This window comes from Populus euphratica, unplaced genomic scaffold (genome assembly GCF_000495115.2).
Source record: "Populus euphratica unplaced genomic scaffold, PopEup_1.0 scaffold3.1, whole genome shotgun sequence".
In the NCBI taxonomy this organism is placed as follows: domain Eukaryota; kingdom Viridiplantae; phylum Streptophyta; class Magnoliopsida; order Malpighiales; family Salicaceae; genus Populus; species Populus euphratica.
Genome location: NW_011499847.1, coordinates 1,066,380 through 1,090,601, shown reverse-complemented (window position 1 = coordinate 1,090,601; position 24,222 = coordinate 1,066,380). Strand labels below are relative to the sequence as shown.

The 24,222-nt window shown below is 33.4% G+C and overlaps 2 protein-coding genes across 2 annotated transcripts; both read left to right on the top strand.

Moving 5' to 3' along the window:
- Nucleotides 1–7,009: 7,009 nt before the first annotated feature.
- On the top strand, nucleotides 7,010–9,791 carry LOC105139933 (alcohol-forming fatty acyl-CoA reductase-like). Its single transcript, XM_011046578.1, has 10 exons — nucleotides 7,010–7,235; nucleotides 7,313–7,416; nucleotides 7,518–7,720; nucleotides 7,831–7,931; nucleotides 8,076–8,268; nucleotides 8,428–8,589; nucleotides 8,711–8,792; nucleotides 8,928–9,194; nucleotides 9,317–9,444; nucleotides 9,551–9,791. Exons 1-10 carry the CDS (start codon nucleotides 7,157–7,159, stop codon nucleotides 9,702–9,704), a joined length of 1,473 nt encoding a protein of 490 aa, XP_011044880.1. The 5' UTR covers nucleotides 7,010–7,156; the 3' UTR covers nucleotides 9,705–9,791.
- Nucleotides 9,792–15,721: 5,930 nt separating this feature from the next.
- Nucleotides 15,722–18,248, top strand: LOC105139945 (fatty acyl-CoA reductase 3-like). Its single transcript, XM_011046584.1, has 7 exons — nucleotides 15,722–15,875; nucleotides 15,990–16,090; nucleotides 16,231–16,423; nucleotides 17,248–17,409; nucleotides 17,508–17,589; nucleotides 17,700–17,969; nucleotides 18,062–18,248. The coding sequence occupies exons 1-7, from the start codon at nucleotides 15,817–15,819 to the stop codon at nucleotides 18,191–18,193; spliced, it is 999 nt and encodes a 332-aa protein (XP_011044886.1). The 5' UTR covers nucleotides 15,722–15,816; the 3' UTR covers nucleotides 18,194–18,248.
- Nucleotides 18,249–24,222: the final 5,974 nt, after the last annotated feature.

Here is a 24,222-nt window from a genome sequence, read left to right as displayed (position 1 = left end):
GGACAAGACTACTTTGGTCACAGGTGCAACTAGGTTTTTAGCAAAGAGTATAATAATTCACATCCTCTTTCTTTGTTTTGCTCTCGTAAACTCAAATTTAAAGGTCTACAAAACCCAGCGAAGGCTTAAAAACCTATGATCTCAGTAACGTAACGTGACTGGTTCTAGGTTTAGCTACAGAGAAGAGCTTAGTCTTCGGAAGCTTATCCTTATCTTTAGAAAATAGCTCAATGTCTCCCCAATATATATATTTCCCAATTACATGTATTAAATTACATTTTAGATTATACTTTTACTATATCTTTAGATATGTAAAAATCATCTAGGAACTCGGTATATTTCTATTAATATTAAGGAATATTTATCTCTAATTAATATATATGTTAGATATTTTTTTTATTAAAACTATTAAAGAAAAATAACATTTTAATCCCTTCTCTTTATAAAAAAATAAAATTTATAAACTATAAATACACCATAAATCTTTTAAACACTTATTTCTGAATTTTTATTATTGATTTCATATTTATTTTTAGAATTTTTTTAAAACATCATTGTATTTTCTCTAAACAAATATCTATTTAAACATACGAGAGCCCTTAAAGTCACAAAATAGGATTTTTTTTATAGGTATTAGTTACCAACTTCCTTGGTTAAAGAGAATTGCTTAGATTTTCAAAAGCAAGAAATTAACTAATTATCAAAATACATGCCTTGCTTCCAAACTGCTTCAAATTTTGGGCATCATCGCTTTCTTTACCTTTGATTACAACATGGATGATTAATCTTTTCTTACAATGATCAATGCAGTTTTTATGGAGAAGACACTAATGGTGCAACCAAATGTGAAGAAGATGTACATTCTTTTAAGAGCTCCTCATGCCAAGTCTGCTTCGCAACGCTTTAAAATTAAATGCGGTATATAGCAATAACATGCAAGTCAAAACAACAGAAAGGAAATTTAATTCGGAGACCGTACGAAATTAAGTAAAGGACCCTATATATCTTACAAATTTTATGTTTTCCTTCCAACATTGGTGAAAGGTTGGCAAGAATCATTGATTGCTTCTTCCTTTTTTCCTTCTTTTGTCCATTTCATTAACAAGGACTCATCAAAAGCTATTTTCTGGGTTTTAATGCTGGCATGATGTTGCACTTAGTATCGACTCAATGGGAGCTGAGTATGGCATATGTTTTGCCCAGAAATGTACTAAGCGCTAAAGGACTTACTAGTTTTGGACATATCTCTACTAGTTCAGATATCCTTCAATACTAGTTCAGATATCCTTCAATACTAAATGTAGAAACACTGCCTGCATCTTACATGGGATAGTCCTCCTTTCTGGTTCCTTTTTGTTGATTATTAGAAACATTAGAATAAAAAATGGTTTTGACTGATTAATAAAAAGGGATTAACCATAGTTAATGATGCAGGAGATTTTCATTAATTGTGTGGTTTTATACTAACAAGTTTATGATTTCTTATCTTAAACTTGTAGAAAATTCTAAAAGTTTTGTTTTTTATATACTTGAAATTTTATATTCGAAGGCTTTTAAATAAACATTTAAGTTGTTATTCAAGATTTATCATTTTTTTCTTAGTAGATCTAAATTATTTTTTTTATAATTTATGTTTTTTTCCTGGTGAAAATTCTTTTGGACAAAAAAAATTATGTTAGTTTCTTGTATATAATTATGAAGATGAATGATTGCATCTAGCTTCTTCTTTTTTGTTGAGAAAAGGAGCAGACCACGTTTATTATTATTATTATTATTATTATTATTATTATTATTAAGAAAAAAAGGATGGAATTTGAAGTATCTTGGTAGAGGATGCCATGGTGTAACTCAGTGAAGAGTCCCTCGTTTGTTTAGTTGCCTTTTTCTTTTTAATCTTAAGAAGAGAAATTAGTCACGCATTTGCTATTAGTGGCGACGTAAATCCTCAACTGCAAGGCAGGTAGCAGTCCTCCATGAATAAAGCTTCTACGTTAACGTTAATACCTGGCCATCAAACCAACACGCATACGAAAAGATAGTTCAGGAGACATAGTTAATCCAAAGTTACAGGTAAGATTGATACAAATATTCCTATAAAAACTATCCATAATTAATAGGATCAAATCATTGATTTATTCCAATAATTAACGAGGAGCAATTGCATGAAGTTTTGTTGCTAAGCTTCCATCTAGATTAATTGATGGCTACGAAGTGAAGTAAGATGGCTTCCAGCAAAAATTAAAAGGTTTGGTAACAGTTAATTAGCATGAAATAAAAATACTTCACATTGTATTGGATATGGCCTCTGATCAAAGTTGATCTGCATATATACTGTGAAATGCTTTAGGAGGATTAAGACATGACAGAAATACCCTGCTATATTATAATTAAATCTTTGGGACTTCAACTGCTAACAGAAAAAAGAAGATAAAAATAGGAGCAAAGAAGTACAAATTTTAGTGCCGAGCTAGACATGACATAAACATCCTGTTAGGTAAGTAAAGTTGACATGTGATATGGGTTTGATCAGAATTGATTGATGTGGTTAATCCAGCTAGCCGACCCATAACACAATAATTGTGCCGAATAAGATTTAAAAACTATGCTTGTTATGACCAAAGACACATTTTCTCACATTTTCCTTCGAGTCTCCTGCAACATTAATGGCATTTAGGGCAAACTTGCGTATTTACAAAGGCAACAGGGGAATGCAATAATTGATTGCAGGAGACTTGAAGGAAAAGTGGGAAAATGTGTCTTTGGTCATAACAAGCATAGTTTTTAAATCTTATTTGGCACAATTATTGTGGTATGGGTTGGCTAGATTGACCAGATCAATCTGAAAAAGATTCATACGTAATATTTATAGAAAATATCTAATTAATTATAATTTAATATTTATATAAATTAAATTTAAATTTTAAATCAACTTAAATTTTAAATCGAAAATAAAATTTTAATTTTATATCCAAAACACAAACTAGATATAAATTCTAAAATATTTAAAATAAAATATTTAAAAATATAAATTCTAGATCAATAACATTATTTATTTGAAATGAAATCATTAAATTTTTTAATAGTTATAAGAACAAATTTTAAATTAAATATTAATGTAATTAAGCCAATCTTATTAATACCTAATAAAATACTATTATGCTTCTTTGAAATTTTATCATTATAATCATTTTCAATTTCATTAATCTTTATGAAATCAATATTTAAAATGTAATTAAAAAATAAATATTACATGTTAAACAATGATTTACTTTGAATAATATTTTTTATTAAATAATTAATTATTAATTTTAAAATTACTTAAAATTTATATAATCATTAATTTTAAAATTCATAATATTAATTGAGATATGCATAAAATAATTTAAATATCAATATTAATAATAAAAAAATTAACACATTACAGAACTAGAATGGATCATCATCAATGTTGTTCACCAACTCAATCAAAAAATCTTCAGTGGACATAGCCAAGATATTTTTGTGCCTGAGATATATTTTTTTTGTGACATGGAAAACCTGTCGATCAATCATTGGATGAAATTACTATAAAGAAACAATCGTAGTTAGAAAGACACTTTCATCCATTATGATTATCATGCCACTCACACGTCTCTTCACCATAGGAGGACTTTCATGATGTGTTTATTTATAAGAAAATATATTTTTTTAAATAATATTTAATTTTTTTTTTATTTTTTTTTTATTAAAAAGATTGATTAACAAAAATATATTTTTTAATTAATAAAGAACACTTTTCTATACAAAATAGCTTGATTTCTAGAATTTTTTTTGAATAGAAAATACTTTTTAAAAGTTGTAAAAAATTTAAAAATATAGTATTATTTGATAATTATATCAAATTTGGTCCTTAAACTTTTAACTAATATATATTTTGTTTGAATCTCTTTTTTTTTAAATTCATCCCTTAAAATTTGATTTTTATATTAATTTTGGTCTTTATTTTTATGATTGCTATTTACTTTTATCTTATTATTTTTTAAATTGAAATTTTTTATCTATCAAATTTGATTATTATTTTTTTATTGTTACTTATTTTAATTAAAATAATTTATAAAATTATAATAATTATTATTATTTTAATTTCATCATCTTTTAATTTTTTTATCTGTTAGATTTGGTTTTATATTATTTTAATTATTATTTATTTTATTTAAGATAATTTATGAAATTAAATTTTTTTCAATTTCATTCTCATTCAACTTTTTTGATTGGTAAGATTTATTCCTTATTATTTTAATAAACTTAAAAAATAAAATATTAATAAGTTATTTTTCAAATTATTTTTCATAACATAATTAAATACTAAAAAATATTTTATAATTTACTTCTCATAACACAACTAAATATCAAAATATAATTAAAATAAAATTTATTTTTTAAAAAAATTTACTTTTCTACAAATAGAAACAAAAAAAAACAAAAAAAGCCTTAATTCTATTTATTATGCCTCTCGCGCTTGAATTTATCATCATTAGTTTTAAGTTGTTTTAAAATATTAATATTAAAAATATTTTCTAAAAAATAAAAAAATTATTATTTTAATATATATTTTAAACCATTATACACCATGCTTACAAGAAACCCAATAGACAATTACTATCCACGTACAGTCACACGCACTCCCAAAATTCTCATGTCTGGCTTATAAACCCAATAGACAATGACCCCCGACATTGGTACTCTTCCTCTGGAGTTTGGAATTCAAGACTGTAAGAAAAAAATAAGTTCCTCTCTGTTTGAAGGATAGCCATGTTTTTTATGACTCAAGTATATGTATTTTACCAGTGAAGGACTCGTCACTTTTACCAGGCTAGGTGTCTTACTAGTTAATTACGCATTATTCCCTCAAGAGATAGACTAATAATTTCATTATTTACAATAAATAGATAGCTCGTCATTAGTTATTATTGAGAATTTTCTCTCCAGAGAGGCAGCTTGTGAAGTGATAGAAGCAGAGAGGCATTCTCAGAGCTCGATATTGGGATGCTCATGGTCTGTGCAGTCATGGGTTGTTCTCTAATTAAAAACATGGGTTGCTTTCGTGTTTGAATGAATTTTGCAGATAACCAATTACCAAGTAGCTATCAAACACATTTCAAGAAAAACCCATCAAGGATTTAACTTGATACCAGGTCAAGTGGTTGAAGACCATGTTAACGAAGAATCGAACTTTTTTCTCTACGTTTTTATTTTTGCTTTTTATACCAAGTAGCAAACACAAACCAGTCAGTTCCTATACGTCCTGCCATTGTTAATTACCGGTTCGTACTTTCAGACTTTGTGATGCGATTAGTGGAGCTCTACATGCCACACTTGTTTTTCCAAGGAGTGTACGTATATGCTTAATCTTTTAGCTAATCTAGAAAATTAATTAACCATGCATTTCATCAATATAATTCCTATATGCCCTATTTTGGATGCAGCTCCGATGACATGAACACAGAAAAGTTACGGATGGTAGCTAGAGAGAATAATATAGAGACTGGTGTGTTTTTACTTTGATCCCAAGGCAATTGATTGGGAAGACTACTCCACTAATATCCACTTTCCTGGGATAGTAGAATACGTTAATTTGCAAGAACTAATTTGTGCTTGGTATTTCAAGTATAGTATGTGCTTTTAAGCAAATTTTATCAGCATCGTAAATATAATCAATGCAAGTAATTTACCACTTTTACCACCACATCAGCGAGGTCAAAAATCACACTTCCGTTACGAAAGTTCAATGGATCATCCTCACTGTTGTTCATCAACTCAATCGAAAAATCTAAGGTGGACACAGCCAAGATTTTTTTGTGCCTGAGATATTCCTTTCTTGTGACATAGAAAAGTTGTCGATCAATCATTCGATGAAATTACTCTAAAGAAACATTTGTAGTTAGAAAGACACTTTCATCCATTATGATTATCATGCCTCTCACACGTCTCTTCACCGTAGAAGGACGCTTTCATGCCTCTTACACGTCTCTTTACCAATTTCAAATCATTTTAATATGATAATATTAAAAGTAATTTTTTAAAACAAAAATTACTTTTACCATATATTTTAATTACCGGTACGTCATGCTTACAAGAAACCCATAGACAATTACTATCCACCTACAGTCACACCCACTCCCTAAATCGCCATGTCTGGCTTATAAATTTTCAATAGTTTCTAGGTGGAATTAATTCCTACCATTTATGAGGCATGTAAAAATTTCCCTATCGTGCTTGGGACATGGCCAAATCAACTCCATCACTTTCTGATGAATGTCACGTCACATATCATGGCATAAATTGAGATAAAAATGTTAAATTTGTTAGCTGTGTTTGACAATTTAACTTTTATTGAGGAAATTGAACTTTAAGATGGTTTTTATTTTATTTTATTTTAAGGTTTATATATTACAAGTATTTTTTATTACTATTCAATACATAATACGTCCATTAATAGAAAGATTTGGAATTAGTTTTACTTGGGAAGCAGATGGGTCAACTCTACTAAATTCAGAGTAAAGTGTCCTGATTCAATGGAAGTAGCAAGGGAGACCACAGAGTAGCCCATGCCTCGTTGAAGTGTATCAGGTTCTCAGTGACGTGAAGTGAGAACTACTGGACTAAAATCTAGTTCTCACATCATGGGCAAGGAAAAAACACAGTGAGCCAATTAATTTTGCAAGCCACCTAATAAAAAAACGGTGTTCAAAATCCAGAATGGATGACTTTTTTCCAATTTTCTGAAGCCAGCCTTGCATTTTTCTAATCACATGGGCAAAAAGTCAGCTGATTTTTCACAACAGCATTTGAATTATTTTACAGTGTCCACAGTTTTGCTCACATCTTGGCAAATATCAGATACACACGAAATGTAGAACCTAAATTAAATATATTACAACATCGTTCCTTTTCCCATGTGCCTAGATGTATCAGGTAAGCTGTCCTCTCTAGATATCAATATTGGTCAATACAATAGTTGTGCCTCCTGACTGTGCACGAAAATTATTATATAAATACTCTCAATATACAGAGTCATCTTTGTCTCTCGATATTTATCCTTCATCCTTCAAAACACATACAAGTGCGTGAAATATCCTTCTTTGATTATATTTTCACATCAAATCTTGTGTAACATATGGAATTGGGAAGTATACTGCAGTTTCTTGAGAACAAGACCATTTTGGTCACAGGAGCCACGGGTTATCTAGCAAAGAGTACGCATCTTCTCTCTACCTTTCTCTTTATGGAGATTTTATGTTGAATAATTAACATTTTTGTTTAATGGGTGCAGTTTTTGTGGAGAAAATATTGAGGGTCCAACCAAATGTGAAGAGATTTTTTCTCCTTCTAAGAGCTGCAGATGCCAAGTCTGCTACTGAACGTCTCCGTGATGAGGTACTAAAAAGGTCCCTGAAATGATTGATAATCAAAGGAATAACATAGAGAATCATTGAATTTCTAACGATTATCTGGGTCTAATTCCACTGCATGAACAGGTCATTGGGAAGGACTTGTTTAGGGTTCTAAGGGAGAAACATGGTGCAGGTCTGCATTCCTTCATATCAGAAAAGATAACTCCTGTCCCTGGTGACATCTCCTACGAAGACTTGGGAGTGAGAGACTCTTTTTTGAAGGATGAAATGTGGAGTGAAATTGATGTTGTGCTTAATTTTGCCGCCACCACCAACTTTGATGAAAGGTAAATAAACAAAACTATGGTAATAATAATCTATGATCTCCTTCTTTTTTAGAAAGTTAACACAAACTAATTCTTTTGTTTTTTCTGTATGGACGTGCGTGCTCCTGAAGATACGATGTTGCACTAGGCATCAATGCACTGGGAGCCTTGCATGTTTTAAACTTTGCAAAGAAATGTATTAAAATAAAGATGCTTGTCCATGTATCCACCGGTAAGTGCAGTTTAATTTAATTAGACAGCTTCATCGACTTCTCATTAATTAGTCTACTTATCATTAAGACTTGATTCCTCAATATCAGCATATATACCCAGCTCACGCACTTAAATTATGTTGATCTGTTTACGTTATTTTCAGCTTATGTGTGCGGCGAAGATGCTGGGCTTATACTCGAGCAACCATATCATATGGGTATGGCCAAAAAGGGGGACGAGAAAATTGATATCAACTTTGAAAAGAAAATTGTGCAAGAAAAAATAAATGAACTCAAATTAGAAGATGTTCCCGAGAAAGAAATTACTTCAGCTATGAAGGATTTCGGCATTGAGCGGTAGTTCTTTCTTCTTTTTTCTATTCTTTTCGTGTGGTGGGCTATGAAATCTAGATAGATATTCAGTAAGCATGCAAATTAATAAAACCCAATTAAAGCGAATAGAATGAAATTGAGATTTTCTTTATGTAATTTCTTTCACTTAATCTGATGTTGCAGGGCAAGGCTTTTCGGATGGCCAAACACTTACGTATTTACCAAGGCAATGGGAGAAATGCTGTTAGTGAATTTCAAAGATAGTTTGCCATTACTAATTATACGCCCCACCATGGTAGCTAGCACTTACAAAGAACCATTCCCTGGTTGGATTGAAGGTGTCAGGTAAATTTATTCATCGAAGATGTAAAAAGACCAATTCCTCGTCAACGAGTGTGTGTGTGTGTGTTTAGATTTTCTAAATTTCTTATCTTAAATTAAACTCCATGTCTTTCCTCTTTAACAGAACTATTGACAGCTTAATTGTGGGCTACGGTCAAGGCAGAGTTACATGCTTTATTTCCGGACCACGATCAACTCTTGACGTGGTAATAAGATCGCTCTCCCTTTCTCCTTTCATAAAAAAATAAAAAATGATAAGATGTGTAAATATTCTAAAAATCATTGGTGGTTTTAATTGAGAATCATTAGAATTTTAGAACTAACGTTTTCTGAAAATGCAGATACCAGCTGACATGGTTGTCAATGCCATTATAGTTGCCATGGTAGCACGCGCCAAGCAGCACTCGGAGATCATTTATCATTTGGGTTCCTCGTTCAGAAATCCTGTAAATTTCTCAAATCTTCATGATTTTAGTTTTCGCTATTTCAGTGAACATCCATGGATTAATAAGGAGGGGGAGTCAGTAAAAATTGGCAAAGGAATTGTTTTGAGCAGCATGTCCAAGTTCTACTCGTACATGGCCATTCGTTATCTCCTGCCACTGAAGGTTTAATTTTGCTGGATCTTAATTAAACTTGATTGAGTTAATTTATCTATTTTCCTTATCATTTTTAAAAAATCTATTTTCACTGATATATTTTGTGTTTTTTTTTCCTTTTTAATTCATAGGCATTGCAATTGTTCAACACATTGTTGTTTAAAAAATATCAAGACTTGTACACCGTTCTTGATCGAAGAGTAAAATTGGTGATGCGACTGGCAGACCTTTATAAACCTTATGTGTTCTTCGAGGGCATGTACGTGCATTTTATTTTTAGTGTTGTATTTGGCTAATCAATTAATAATTAATATTTTTTATATAATTTAATTGATAAAAACATATTATTTTTTATTTTTATACAGATTCGATGACTTAAATTCTGAAAAGTTGCGGATAATATCCAAGGAGACCTGTCATGAAACAGATATCTTCAACTTTGATCCTATGAATATTGATTGGGAAGATTACATGATAAATGTTCACAGTCCTGGTCTTGTTAAATATGTGATGAAATAGTTATTTTAAGATTTTTTTTTTTTGAAAATGTGTAATAATTATGTAATTTTCAATTTTCCATGCAATGGATTTATGATTGGCAATTCACATTATCTGCGTGACAGAAAAATTATGGAAATTTGATTTCAATATTTGCAATAACTTAATTTTGGATTCTCTAAAAAAATTTTAAATGTTATTTTATTTTTATTTTTATCCATAAAAATCCAAAAAAAATAAGAAAAAGTTGATAATTCAAAAATACATTTTTCTCGAGTCAAATGCTTTTTTCCACGAAAACCAAGCCCATCCGGTCAATATTAGTCAAACCACATTGATCGTTGCAAAAAATAAGTTTTAGGTTATTTCAGGTCCAAATCAAGCCCATCAGGTCATATACAAGTCAAATCATATCGACCAAGATAAAAATTAAGATTAAGGTCATTTCGAGTCAAAACCATTGCTTTTGGTCAAAACCGAGTTTACTTGGTCAATACTAGTCAAACCACGTCGATTGAGTTAAAAAAATAAATTTCAGGCCATTCGGGTTAAAATCGTCACTTTCAGTTAAAACCGAATCCACTAGGTCAATATAAGTCAAATTGTGTTAATTGGGGTCAAAATTGAGCTCTCAAGCTATTTCGAATTGAAATTGTTATTTTGGGTCAAAACTTGACCGACCAGGTTGATACCGGTAAAAACATATTTTTTTTAGTGGTTAGAATTTATTTTTTTGGTAATAAAAATTGATTTTTCACTGTTAAAATGAGTTTTTTCTAATATTAATTTGAGTTTTTAATTTTATTCATATAAATATTTATTATTATATATAATAAAATAAAATCAATAATGCAAAAGTTTTTATTATAGTAGCTGCTAGCTAGTGCATTTGATGCGGTGATAGTTTTTCTTTAAAACACATTCATGTCTTTAAACAAACATTAACAATAATGCAAAGGTTTTTATTATCCTCTTGCTTCTTTAACATAAGCTTATATCCTATAGCTTTTCAAGCTTACCATTCTGAGAGCATCTTCTACCAAATTTATAGGTATTTACCAAACTTTTCAATTGTCAAAGTCACCAAAACACACTCTTGCTCACCTTAAAGGATCACTTCAACTAGATAATCTACCATATCTCATCAGAATAATATTAATGTTTGTCTCTGGAATAACATTTTTCTTTGAGCATATCAACCATGCTCGGTCTGGAATGATTTTTCAAGCCTCAAACCAAGGCTTACAACACCCCCTCAAATTGAAATTTCTATTTTCAAGTGTGATGGTCATTATATAAGTATTTTAATGTGATCACGAGCTCACTACTCTTTCAAGAGTCTACTTATCTAGGAGTTGTATTTGACTTCTGTTCCACCTTAGAAATCACGCCTTACTTCTCTGTGAGTCTCCTGCTCTTAGTGTTTAGAGTCCAAGTAGCTCTCCATCTTTAACTATGGGGGTAACCCATTAAAGGTTGATCCATATTTTCCTTCATACTCCGAGTATTACAATGTCATGATTGAGCTCACCACCTTGACAAGAGTTAACTTTTCCAGGAACCTGCACATGCCTCCTACTTCTACATAGCAGTTGCATCTTAATGCTCCACGAGTCATCCACTTATTGTCCAAGACAAATGTCTTCTAGCTCATCAATCTTTAACACGAGGGTCATATCCATCAATGCCAATTTGGCATTTGTCTCTATACTTATCATATCTATTTCATTGGCTATACACTTATCCACTCATATCCAATTATCACATCGGCTCTGAAGCATTCTAAACTTGGGCTCATATCATAGCCCTCATACCTTCTATCTGAGGTGTCTTCGCTAGTCATCATGCAGTGGTTTGATCTTAGGCTCATATAATAGCCCTCACACCTTTTTTTTAAGGTGTCTTCACCTTTCATAGGTGGTCGCATCCTTTTTCAGTTGAGATGCTTCAAAGTGGCTCTAAAAATTCTCTACCACTATGTTGAATATGGGAGAGATTACTATCACTGATCACGTAGAAAGAGAGAGTTGTGGTATACTTCTCGCAATCCTCCATCTTATTTTCTATGTTTGGAGCTTCTACGCCTTTCATCATCGCACTTGACAGCTGCACCTACACCAACTCTCTTTGATGTCTTCGCCTTTCATAGGTGGTCACACCCTTTTAATTAGGTGTCTCTGCAATAGCTCATCTTTCCATCCTTGTATGCATTGGAAAGGTTCTTGCTTGTTGCTTTTATCAAAAGCACAAGAGATTTCCTATTGTACATCCTTTACACAGTATCTGCTCTGAGCTTTATCTGAAAACTCTTCTTCTCCTTTCACATGTTGTCTTATTATAGTACATCGTTGGATCCTACAGGTACTCCTGCACAATCTCCGTGTGCTCTTATGTAATTTTTGTTCTCCAAATTCTCCCTATTCCTTGCATATGTTTGACAGCAGCTCATCTTATTACAACACTTATTCAAGGCAAAATAGGGTGTCAATATTTATCCCATTGCTGTATTTATCTTCTATTATCAGGGTCTTTATACTCTCATCAAGAAATCACAGTCACCGAATCTAATTTCTTTTAAGAAATCACCACTCTATCAAATCCCTGAACATATAGAACCTAATTGTTCTTTGATGATGTCATCTTACTAGTCTTCACCAGTTTCATTATAAATTGTTACATATACGAAAATAGTATCGTATGGATAATCCTTCAACTAAGCAAGTTCCTAGGAAAGTTTGGAGGGGTCACAACGGTCCCTTTTAAAATCCAATCTCCTAGCCAGAACTTCTTATGCTATATCTATCCATCGTGCTATCTTTCCATATATAGAACCATTTACTAGCTTTGTTGCGGCTTTCCTTTATAAGTGATATGTAATATCTTGGTTTTATACTTGGTTTTTTAATATCTAGCGAGACTACCAATGCTTAGATTCATCAAGATTGGTCTTTGTCAATTTTCACTCTCCACCTCAAATCTCCACATGATCGGGTGTGCAGAGTATTCCAATTTTGCCTTCCTTCAAGGCAATTAAAAAATCTCCTTACTTAGCAATTCCGCACATATAATTGAGCAAATATGTGCGATTTTATCTTCTTCACCTTCATTGACCACCATGATGGTTTTGTTGTTAATAATAAGTTTGGTTAAGGATAGTAATGTAATTCACCTTTTAAATAATGATTTTTGAATTGAAAAACTGTTGGCGCAGGCAAAACAAGCGTAAGTGTGTTGCTCATGTATTGTTGGTGACCATTTCTTTTTTTTTCTTCCTTCATTTCTCCCTCATACCTTGGTAAATACATCATGATCCTCATTGTTTTTTTTTTTTTTTAAATGTAGACCTTTTAGTTTTGATTGATGTTATAATAATATTCATGATAACAACAATTAAATTAGTAATGATAATAATAATGCTAATAATAGTAGTAATATTATAATGATAATAAAAATAACAACAATAACAACACCAACAATAACAATAATAACAATAAAATTAATGATGATAATAATAGTAGTGATTGGTGGAGTTGATCATGGTGGTAACAATGCAACTGCTCGTACTCTTACACATAATAATAATAATAATATAGGAGAGAAGAATAAGAAGAAGAACAATGATGATAATAAAAATATTAATAATAGTTCTATATGATAATAGTGATTACAATAGTAGTAATAACAATAAATTTTAATAATAATATTGATAATTGTGATAATGATGGTTAATAATAACAATATTAATAAAAATATTGATATTATTACCAATAACAATAATGCTAACAATAATTTTAGTGATAATAATAATGATAATAATTAATTTTTTAAATTGCTACTTTTTAAAAAAAATTGTATAATTTTTTTAAACATTTAATATTTAATTTTATAAAATTTAAACTTCATAATTTTGTAAATTAAATGCTTCAAGTTTAATAACTAAAGTCATAAATTTAAAAGAATTAATATTTAAAAAAATATTATTTTTTATTTTTAATTAGGCTATTTAATTCATATAATTTAAATTTTAAATTTAAGAAAATATCATTACTTAAATCTAATTAATATTTTTATATATTTTTAAGAAATATTTTTTTATGTATTTTTACTTATTTTTAATACCCAAACCTTTTTTATTTTCAATAAAATTTTCCGACACTGCAATAAATGACGGGAACGGAACGGAAGCCAGTACCAATGCTAAAGTATAGTTATCAGGCCGCCCTGTAAAGAAGACTAGCACGTGTTTCCAATTTGATGGCTCGTACAGACATACTGTGACAGATTTGACTACTATTGTTTTTTTCATACCTAATAATTTATGGAAGGTTTTTGCAAGTGAACGTCACTCACCCAAGAAACCAAGATGTAAAAAAAAATTAACCATTTAGGTGGTGGTCAAGTGATAAGAATTTGAGATCAAGGGGTTTGTTCCCTCTGTGATCTCAGGTTCGAGTCCTTGATTGCTTATATGATGGCCACTGGAGGCTTACATGGTCGTTAACTTCAGGGCCCGTGGGATTAGTCGTGGTGCGCGCAAGCTGGCCCGGACACCCACGTTAATCTAAAAAAAAAGATGTAAAAAAAAATTGCTTTGCATTCTTGAACATTTATATAATTATTAATTTTAAAATTAATTAAAATATATATAAATTAATCCAAACATCTAAATTAATCAAAAAAACAAATGTGCAGAAGGTAAAAGTGGATCATTGAATGAGTGCTTGATGCATTATGATCTTTTAAGTAAATGACCAAAGCAATCTACCAAAAGGATAGCGCGTGCCCTCCCTCGTAAATGTCCTGCCCCAACAACCCCCCGCCACCTTGCTATATCAATTTGTAATATTATTTTGTTATTATTGCTGTGTTTTATATGTTTATTAGATTTATAGGATATTTAGTAAATTATAAAATTAATTATGGTATGTATAAATTCACCTGAATATTTCCATAAATAAATAAAAAATACTTTTAATATTAGTGCTAATTTTGGCAATATAATTTCTGTTTCGATTCATTTCAACATGAAAAAACACCCAAATTAAACACAAACTTTCATCCCTATCTCTCTCTTGCAATGGAGTTTGGAAGTGTTGTTCAGTTTCTCGAGGACAAGACCATTTTGATCACGGGGGCAACTGGGTTTCTAGCAAAGAGTAGATATCTTCCTCTTATTTGCGTTTTTTCCTCTCTTTTTTGGGTAAGGCATCATGAATGGCTATAACTTTTCTTACAATATCTTTTGGAGAAGATATTGAGAGTCCAGCCAAAAGTGAAGAAAATTTACCTTCTTTTAAGAGCTGCTGATGCCAAGTCTGCTTCACAACGCTTACAAAATGAGGTACACAATATAATAAAACTTGAGGGAATAAAAGGCAAGAGAAGTAAAAATGTGAGGAAAGAAACTAAACTAGCAAACTGCAAGAAAATAAACGACTGCATGGTCTATATCTTACAAATTATGGAATCATCGTTTAGATAGGCCAACACCATATATAGATATATTGGGGATGCATATTCCTTGGAAGTACTTTTGTTACTAAAAGTGGAAAAATATGAGGAGGTAGACATTTAATGTCATTCATTGACTAAGAGCCTTGGAAATACATACAACTATTCTTTCACGGATCAATCTGAATTGGGATAATGTTCTATGTCTATTCTTTCACAAACCAACTGCTGGGATCCGTTCCTTTAATGTTAGGTTCAGCTACACTGGTATGAATATATTAAAGAGTAAGGAGTGTATTACAACTTGAAGTAATTAATAGGTGTCGTTAACTCTTATTTTACTTTTAGTTCCTTTACTGATAGATTTTTTCACTTATTTTTTATGGTTTTCTATCCACTAGATGACCATCTTAATAAAAATATCTCATCATTCGTTCATAACCAAAAAATAACTTGGAACTACCTAGATGATTTGTTTGACAGCTATTTTTGTCTATGTTGTTTAGAATTGTTTGTAACTTGTTCTATTTTGTAGGTTATAGGGAAGGACTTGTTTAGAATCCTAAAGGGAAAATGGAGAGAAAATCTAAATTCCATCGTCACCAAAAAGATAGTACTGGTCCCTGGCGACATCTCTTACGAAGACGACTTAGGAGTGAAAGACTCAATTCTGAGGGAAGAGATGTGGAATCAATTAGATGTTGTAGTTAACTTAGCTGCAACAACCAACTTTGATGAAGGGTAGGCAGGAATCATCGACTACCTTTGTTTCCCCTTCATCTTCTGTCCATTTCAACAACAAGAACTGAAAAACGAAGCAACTGGTTTTCTGTTTTTTTGGAAAATTTAATGCAGGTATGATGTTGCACTTGGCATCAACACAATGGGAGCTAAGCATGTCTTATGTTTTGCCAAGAAATGTGTCAGACTAAAGGTTCTTGTCAATGTATCCACTGGTCAGTGGTGATAATTGATCTCTTCAATATCCGATCCCACCACCTCTAAGAATTTGCCCACATTATAAGATACGCTAATATTTTTTATGCTGCCGGTAGATATATGTTCCAAAATCTCAAGGGATTTGGTACCTTTTCAGTTTTTGTTTCTGGGGAGACAGCCGGGCTTATTCTAGAGACTCCATATGGCGTGGGCGACACCCTTAATGGTGTCTGTGGATTAGACATCGATGAAGAGAAGAAACTGGTTGATCAGAAACTAAATGAACTTCAAGCTGAAGATGCCACAGCTGAAGCAATTAAGGATGCCATGAAAGACACGGGCATGGAAAGGTTAGTCATAATATCTAATAATGCTCGAATATTTTTATTATTCCTAATTAATCACTCTAGCATTACGTTTGAACTCGTAGCATTTTGATCTCTGGCATGTCAATTAACAGTGATGTATACCATGAGGATGAAAAAAAAAAGAAATTATTAGGTATTCTTGATATAATATTTTCTTACTTGTATAAAGTTGAGTCCATTTTCATGCGAGCGAATGAGTATGATAATCTAGATAATTGAAAACTAATAAAACAATATAACATTCCTGTGTGATTTTTTTTTGTCTCCAGCGTAGAAATAATTAGGTTAGACTATAAATAATATCCATGCACCCAACCAATAGAATTTGTTTTGAAATTAGTACAGTAGCAAAAATTGTTTTACTAAAAGAGCACGGCTAGTAATTTATTTTTAAAAATAATATATTTTGTTAAGACATACATGTGTTACATGCCTGTTCAATTTTAAGGGTATAGTTCTGTCTAATTTTGAAATTGGATTTTACATGCAGCTATTCTTACAAATAATTTCTTTAACTGTGATATTTTGTCAGTAGAAATTTTTATTTTTGCTATTATGATATTTTTTAAAAAAAAAAATAAGCTCCAACAAAGATACATAGCACTTCAAGTCTTCGTGGGACCCCGAAGGAAGGACACCCTGCTGCCTGCTCGTCGATAAATGCACTTACATAGCAAAGAATAAATGCAAGAATGAAGGGCTGACGATAATATAATAATATAGATACTAACTTGTTCTGCAAAAGTGATATGTGCTAGATATGGATTTTGATAAAAAAAAAAAATGACAAAATTAATGGCATTTAGGGCTAAGATGTATGGATGGCCAAGCACCTATGTATTTACAAAGGCAATGGGAGAGATGCTTGTAGGACACTTGAAGGAAGATTTATCCGTGGTCATCATACGCCCTACCATTGTTACCAGTACATACAAAGAACCTTTCCCCGATTGGGTTGAAGGTGTCAGGTACATTTAAGGATAAAAAAATCATTTTGTTTTGTTTTGGTGAAAATTAATGGTCCTAAAAGCAATGTTGTAATTAATTAAACTTATCTGTGTTTTAGAACAATTGATAGCCTAGCCGTTGGTTATGGGAAAGGAAGACTAACATGCGTCCTTGGGGATATTACAGGAATCGTTGATGTGGTGAGTTGGTCATGTCACCTTTCAGTCATCTTGATAAGAGTTGAATATATATTCAATTGGTAACAAGGGAAAGAAGAATACATGAAATGTTGAGGTATTACTTTGTGCAGATACCAGCTGACATGGTGGTGAATGCCATAATTGTGTCCATGGTGGCTCATGCTAATCGACCATCCGAGAATGCAATTTATCAAGTGGGATCGTCAGTAAGAAATCCTATGAGATACACTAATCTTCAAGATTGTGGCTTTAATTACTTCACCAATAAACCTTGGATTGGTAAGGATGGGAAGCCTGTCAAGGTTGGCAGGGTTAAAGTATTACGCAGCATGGCTAGCTTCCACAGATACATGGCAATTCGTTATTTGCTATTTCTAAAGGTTAATCTGTTCAAACATTCACCACAATTAATACCTGCATATCAATCAATTTGTTGCTCTCGATCACTTGTTTTTTTGTTTTTTTTTTACAGGGACTAGAATTAGCAAATACGGCATTTTGCCATTTCTTTGAGGACAAGTATAGTGAACTCAATAGGAAGATCAATTTTGTGATGAAATTAGTGGAGCTTTACAGGCCATACTTGTTCTTCCAGGGAGTGTAAGTATATTCTTCATTAATCTTGCTGTCAATCTACAAAATTAACCAGTTCATGATCAGTATAATTCTTATAATATGCTCATATCTCGGACGCAGTGTCGATGACTTGAACACAGAGAAGTTGCGAATGGCAGCTAGGGAGAACAATTTAGAGACCGATACGTTTTAGTTTGATCCCAAGACAATTGACTGGGAAGACTACCTCACTAATATCCACTTTCCTGGGGTGGTAAAATACGTTTTCAAATGATGATCATCGGCAAATGGACTCCCTCCCTCTCTCTTTCGCCGCCACGCTATATCAATGTGAAATAGTAGTGCTAGGTAGTGGCAAAAGCATTTGTGTTTAGATTCATATCAACACACAAAAATTTAGACTTTCATCTCTATCTTACTTCTCTTGCAATGGAGTTCTGGTTTCTCAAGGACAAGACTATTTTGGTCACAGGTGCAACTAGGTTTTTAGCAAAGAGTATAATAATTCACATCCTCTTTCTTTGTTTTGCTCTCGTAAACTCAAATTTAAAGGTCTACAAAACCCAGCGAAGGCTTAAAAACCTATGATCTCAGTAACGTAACGTGACTGGTTCTAGGTTTAGCTACAGAGAAGAGCTTAGTCTTCATGAGCTTGTCCTTATCTTTAGAAAATAGCTCAATGTCATATGCTCAATATATATATAACCCAATTACATGGACTCAACCTAAAAAAAAGCTCAGCTCCCATGTAAAAGTTGCATTAATATTTGTTGATTAATTTCCCAATTACATTTATTTAGTTACTTTTACTATATCTTTAGATGTGTAAAAATCATTTAAGAACTGGTATATTTTTATTAATATTAATATTTGTTTAAAAATATTTATCTTTAATTAATATATATATTAGAGATATTTTTTTATTAAAACTACTAGGGAAAAATAACACTTTAACCCTTTTTCTTTATTAAAAAAAAAACTTATGGACTATAAATATACTATAAATCTATTAAGTACTAATTTCTAAATCTTTATTCTTTACTTTTTATTTATTTTTAGAATCTCTTTCTAAAAAATCATTATATTTTCTCTATAAAAATATCTACTTAAACATAAGAGGATCCTTAAAGCCACAAAATAGATTTTTTTTATAGGTATTAATTACAGCTACCTTGGTTAAGGAGAATTGATCAAATTTTTAAAATTAAAAAATTAACTAATTATCCAAATATATATAAACCTTACTCCCAACTACTTCAAATTTTGGGACATCATGGCTTTCTTTATCTTTGATTACAACATGGATGATTAATCTTTCTTACAATGATCAGTGCAGTTTTTATGGAGAAGACATTAATGGTGCAACCAGATGTGAAGAAGATCTACATTCCTTTAAGAGCTCCTCATGCCAAGTCTGCTTTCGTCCTCTTCACGGTGGTATGTTCAAAAACACGTTTTGAGAACTTTGATTTTTGAGTTTGGATCAAACACCCTTTTTTTCAAGAACTTTCAAGAACAAGCTCTGATACCAGTTGTTAGGAGATCCAAACATTCAAACACACACAAATTTACGTGGTTCGGCAACTTGCCTACTCCACGGAGCTACTGGTTTGTATTAATCAAGCTCAAAAGCAATACAAACAACAAAACAAGGAGGAGGAGAAAACTTCTCAACTCAACTCAACTCTCACCCTTAGCTCTCTCTCTGTGTTTCTCTCTATCTCGTGGTGCTCATCAGCTATCAATGGCACTCTCTATTTATAGCTGATGTGGGAGACAAGTTTCTTCTTTAGTCAACAATGGTGGGCAACAATTTCTTTGGTTAGGCACCCACCATGCAACCACCATTGACTTTAGCCATGTCTAACATGGCTGCCACCAACCATGTTGTGTCCACACCCAACAATCTCCCACTTGGACACAAATGGTGTTAGGTCTGTCTTTTAATCTTCAAGACCCACTGAAGCTTTACACAGCTTCAGTTTATCGAGAGTAACTCCTTTGGTTAACATGTCGGCTGGATTCTTGCTTCCACAGATCTTTTCAAGTAACAGTTGTTCATCGTCGAGCAATTGCCTGATGAAGTGATATTTGATCTGTATGTGCTTTGTTCTGGAGTGAAATGCTGGATTCTTGGCAAGGAAGATTGCACTCTGACTGTCACTATACAAAGTACCCTTTCCATGCATCTTGCCCAATTCTTGCAGGAAACTCTGTAGCCATACTATCTCTTTTGCGGATTCTGAAACTGCGACATATTCAGCTTCTGTCGTTGAAAGAGCAACTATCTTTTGCAAGGTAGAACTCCAAGAAACAGCAGTGCCTCCTAGAGTGTATATATAACCTGTAGTACTCTTTCTGCTATCAACATCTCCTGCTAGATCAGCATCTACAAAGCCTTCAAGTTTCAAACCGCCAGCTGTGAAAATAAGACATGTCTCCGATGAGCCTTTTAAGTACCTCATGATCCATTTCACTGCCTCCCAATGCTGCTTTCCAGGATTGCTCATATATCGGCTTACAACTCCCACTGCATGGGCAATATCTGGTCTAGTACAGACCATGGCATACATCAAGGAGCCGATAGCTGAGGCGTATGGGATCTGGTCCATGTATCCACGTTCTAGCTCAGTTTTTGGTGACTGGTCTTTACTGAGCTTGAAATGATTCCCCAGAGGTGTACATACTGGCTTAGCATTATCCATACTAAACCTGCTGAGAACCTTCTTGACATACTCTGCCTGTGAAAGCTTTAGTATGCCTTTGTCTTTGTCTCTGATGATTCTCATGCCAAGTATTTGTTTAGCAGCTCCCAGATCCTTCATTTCAAACTGTTTTGACAACTGTTGCTTTAGCTTGTCAATCTCTTCCATGCTGGAACCTGCAATTAACATATCATCCACATATAGCAGTAGAATGATATAGGAGTTGTCAAAATGTTTGACATAGCAACAATGATCAGCCTGACATTTTGTGTATCCCGTACTACTCATGAAGTTATCAAACTTCTTGTACCACTGTCTTGGAGCTTGCTTCAAACCATATAGACTCTTCTTTAGTTTGCAAACTTGACTCTCCTTTCCTGGTATTGCAAACCCCTCTGGTTGTTGCATGTAAATGTCTTCCTCCAATTCTCCATGAAGAAATGCTGTTTTTACATCTAATTGTTCAAGATGTAAATTTTCTGCAGCTACTATCCCCAGAACAACTCTGATTGTTGTAAGCTTCACAACTGGAGAAAATATCTCAGAATAGTCGATCCCCTTCTTTTGCTGAAACCCTTTTACAACAAGTCTTGCTTTGAACCGTTTGCTTCCGTCATGCTCGGTCTTTACTCTGTAAACCCACTTGTTTTGCAGGGCCTTCTTTCCTTCAGGCAGTTTGGTTAACTCCCAAGTCTTGTTCTTCAGCAATGACTCCATCTCGTCCTTCATGGCTAACTCCCACTTGCTCGAGTTTCCATCTTGTAAGGATTCTTCATAATTTAATGGTTCACCACCATCGGTCAGCAAGATATAATTCAGTAGAAGTGTGAACCGTTGTGGAGGCTTTATAGTCCTTGAAGACCTGCGAACAGCTGGTTCACTTGGCTCTGCACTATCTTGTGTAGAAGTGGTGGGTACTGAAGTGCTTGAACTATCTTGTGTGGACTCTTGAGTGGTAACATCAGGAAGCCCTTCTAATTGTATGAATTCAGATTTCTGTGGACTCGTATCTGAATCAGTTATCTCTAGTTCTGTACTTGATTTGTCTTTGTACAAAACTTTCTCGTTGAAGATCACGTTCCTGCTTCTGATAATCTTCCTGTTTTGATCATCCCAGAACCGAAATCCAAATTCTTCATCTCCATAGCCAATAAAGAAACATTTCTTTGATTTGGCATCCAGCTTGTTGCGAGCATCAGAGTCTACATGCACATAGGAAACACACCCAAAGACTTTTAGGTGAGCAAGCTGTACTTCTTTTCCTCTCCAGACTTCCTCGGGCAGTCTGAACTCCAAAGGTACTGATGGTCCACGGTTGATCAAGTAAACTGCAGTATGAACTGCATCAGCCCAGAATGTTTGAGGTAGCCCAGAATGCAACCTCATGCTTCTAGCTCGTTCATTGATGGTCCGGTTCATCCGTTCAGCAATACCATTCTGTTGTGGTGTGCCTGGAACTGTCTTTTCCATTCTGATACCGTTGACAGCGCAATACTCCTTGAAACCTCCATCAATGTATTCTCCTCCATTATCAGATCGTAAGCATTTCAGCTTCAAACCTGATTCAGTCTCAACCATAGCCTTCCATTTCTTGAATGTGTCAAACACATCAGATTTATTTTTCAGAAAGTAGACCCATACCTTTCTGCTAAAGTCATCAATAAAAGTGACATAGTACCGAGAACCGCCAAGAGATGCTACTGGAGCTGGTCCCCATAAATCTGTGTGCACCAGTTCTAGTTTTCTTGGTCTTAAGGTCCTGCCAACCTTTAAGAAACTGAGCTTCTTCTGTTTTCCGAGAACACAGCTTTCACAAATGTCTAGATCAACATTTTTTAATTCTGGCAGCTTTCCCTTTGACTGAAGTATCTTCATCCCCTTTTGACTCATATGGCCGAGTCTGCAATGCCATAGCTGTGCCTGATTTTCTGCTTCAGTAGAGGCAATTATATCTGCTGATCTTGTGGTCATATACAGGGTGCCGGTTTTCTTTCCACGAGCCAAAACCATTGCTCCCTTTGATACCTTCCACATTCCTCCAGAGAAAAGGATTGAATGGCCACTATCATCAAGTTGTCCGACCGAGATCAACTTCTTCTTTAGTTCAGGAACATGCCTTACATTTTGCAAGTTCCATGTAGATCCATTCATTGTCTTGATTTGCACATCTCCTATACCCACAATCTCCAATGGTTGTCCATCGGCCAGATAGACTACCCCATAATTTCCAGCAGTGTAATTTTGCATCATTTCATGGTGTGGAGTACAGTGAAATGAAGCTCCAGAATCAAGAACCCAATCATCAATAGGACTATGTACAGCAAGGATCAAAGCATCTTGTACCTCGTTTGTAGTGGCATTTACAGAATCAGCTTCAGGTTTCTTTGGTTTTGTGCAACTCCTCATAAAATGGCCAGGTTTGCCACAATTCCAACATTCAACCTGCTTCCTGGGTCCAAACTTGCTTTTGCTTCTGTACCTGGATTTTGATCTGCCTCTGGATAAGCCTCTGTCTTGTCTCCTTCCTCGAGTGTTGATGTTGAAAGCTGAACCTGAACTTGAGCTTTCACCCGAGTCTTTTCTTCGTACTTCTTCAGCTAAAATCAGGTCTCGGATATCATCATACTTTAATTTGGATTTTCCAGCTGAGTTGCTTACGACTGTTCTCATACCTTCCCAACTGCTTGGAAGTGAAGCTAGCAAAATAAGTGCTCGGATCTCATCATCAAACTCAATTTCAACGGATGACAATTGATTTGTGATGGTGTTGAAATTATTAAGATGCTGTGTAACAGAGGTGCTTTCTATCATCTTCGGGTTGAACAGCTTCTTCATCAAGTGCACTTTGTTATTTGCTGATGGCTTCTCATACATCCCAGACAAGGCTTCCATCAATCTTGCTGTGGATTTCTCTTTTGTAACATTATGAGCAACTCTTCTTGACAATGATAGCCGGATAATGCCCAAGACTTGTCTATCAAGTATTTGCCAATCTTCTTCTGACATGTTTTCTGGCTTGCTCCCCAACAGAGGAAGATGAAGTTTCTTCCCATATAGATAATCTTCAATTTGCATTTTCCAATATCCAAAATCAGTTCCATCAAATTTTTCAATTCCTGCAGCCTTTATTTCATCAGCCATTTTTACTCTTTCTCGGATTTGAATCTCAAAAATTTGACCTTACAGATGTGTTCGGAATGGCCAAAAATGCTGGAAACGACACTGAGATCACCCAAATCGGATTTTGGATGGCTCTGATTTAAACAATCAAAGAATTGAGATAACTGGACGCCGCAGATGAAGCCACGTGGCAGGAGGAATAGTCTCTGCGCCACACCGGATCAAAACCCAG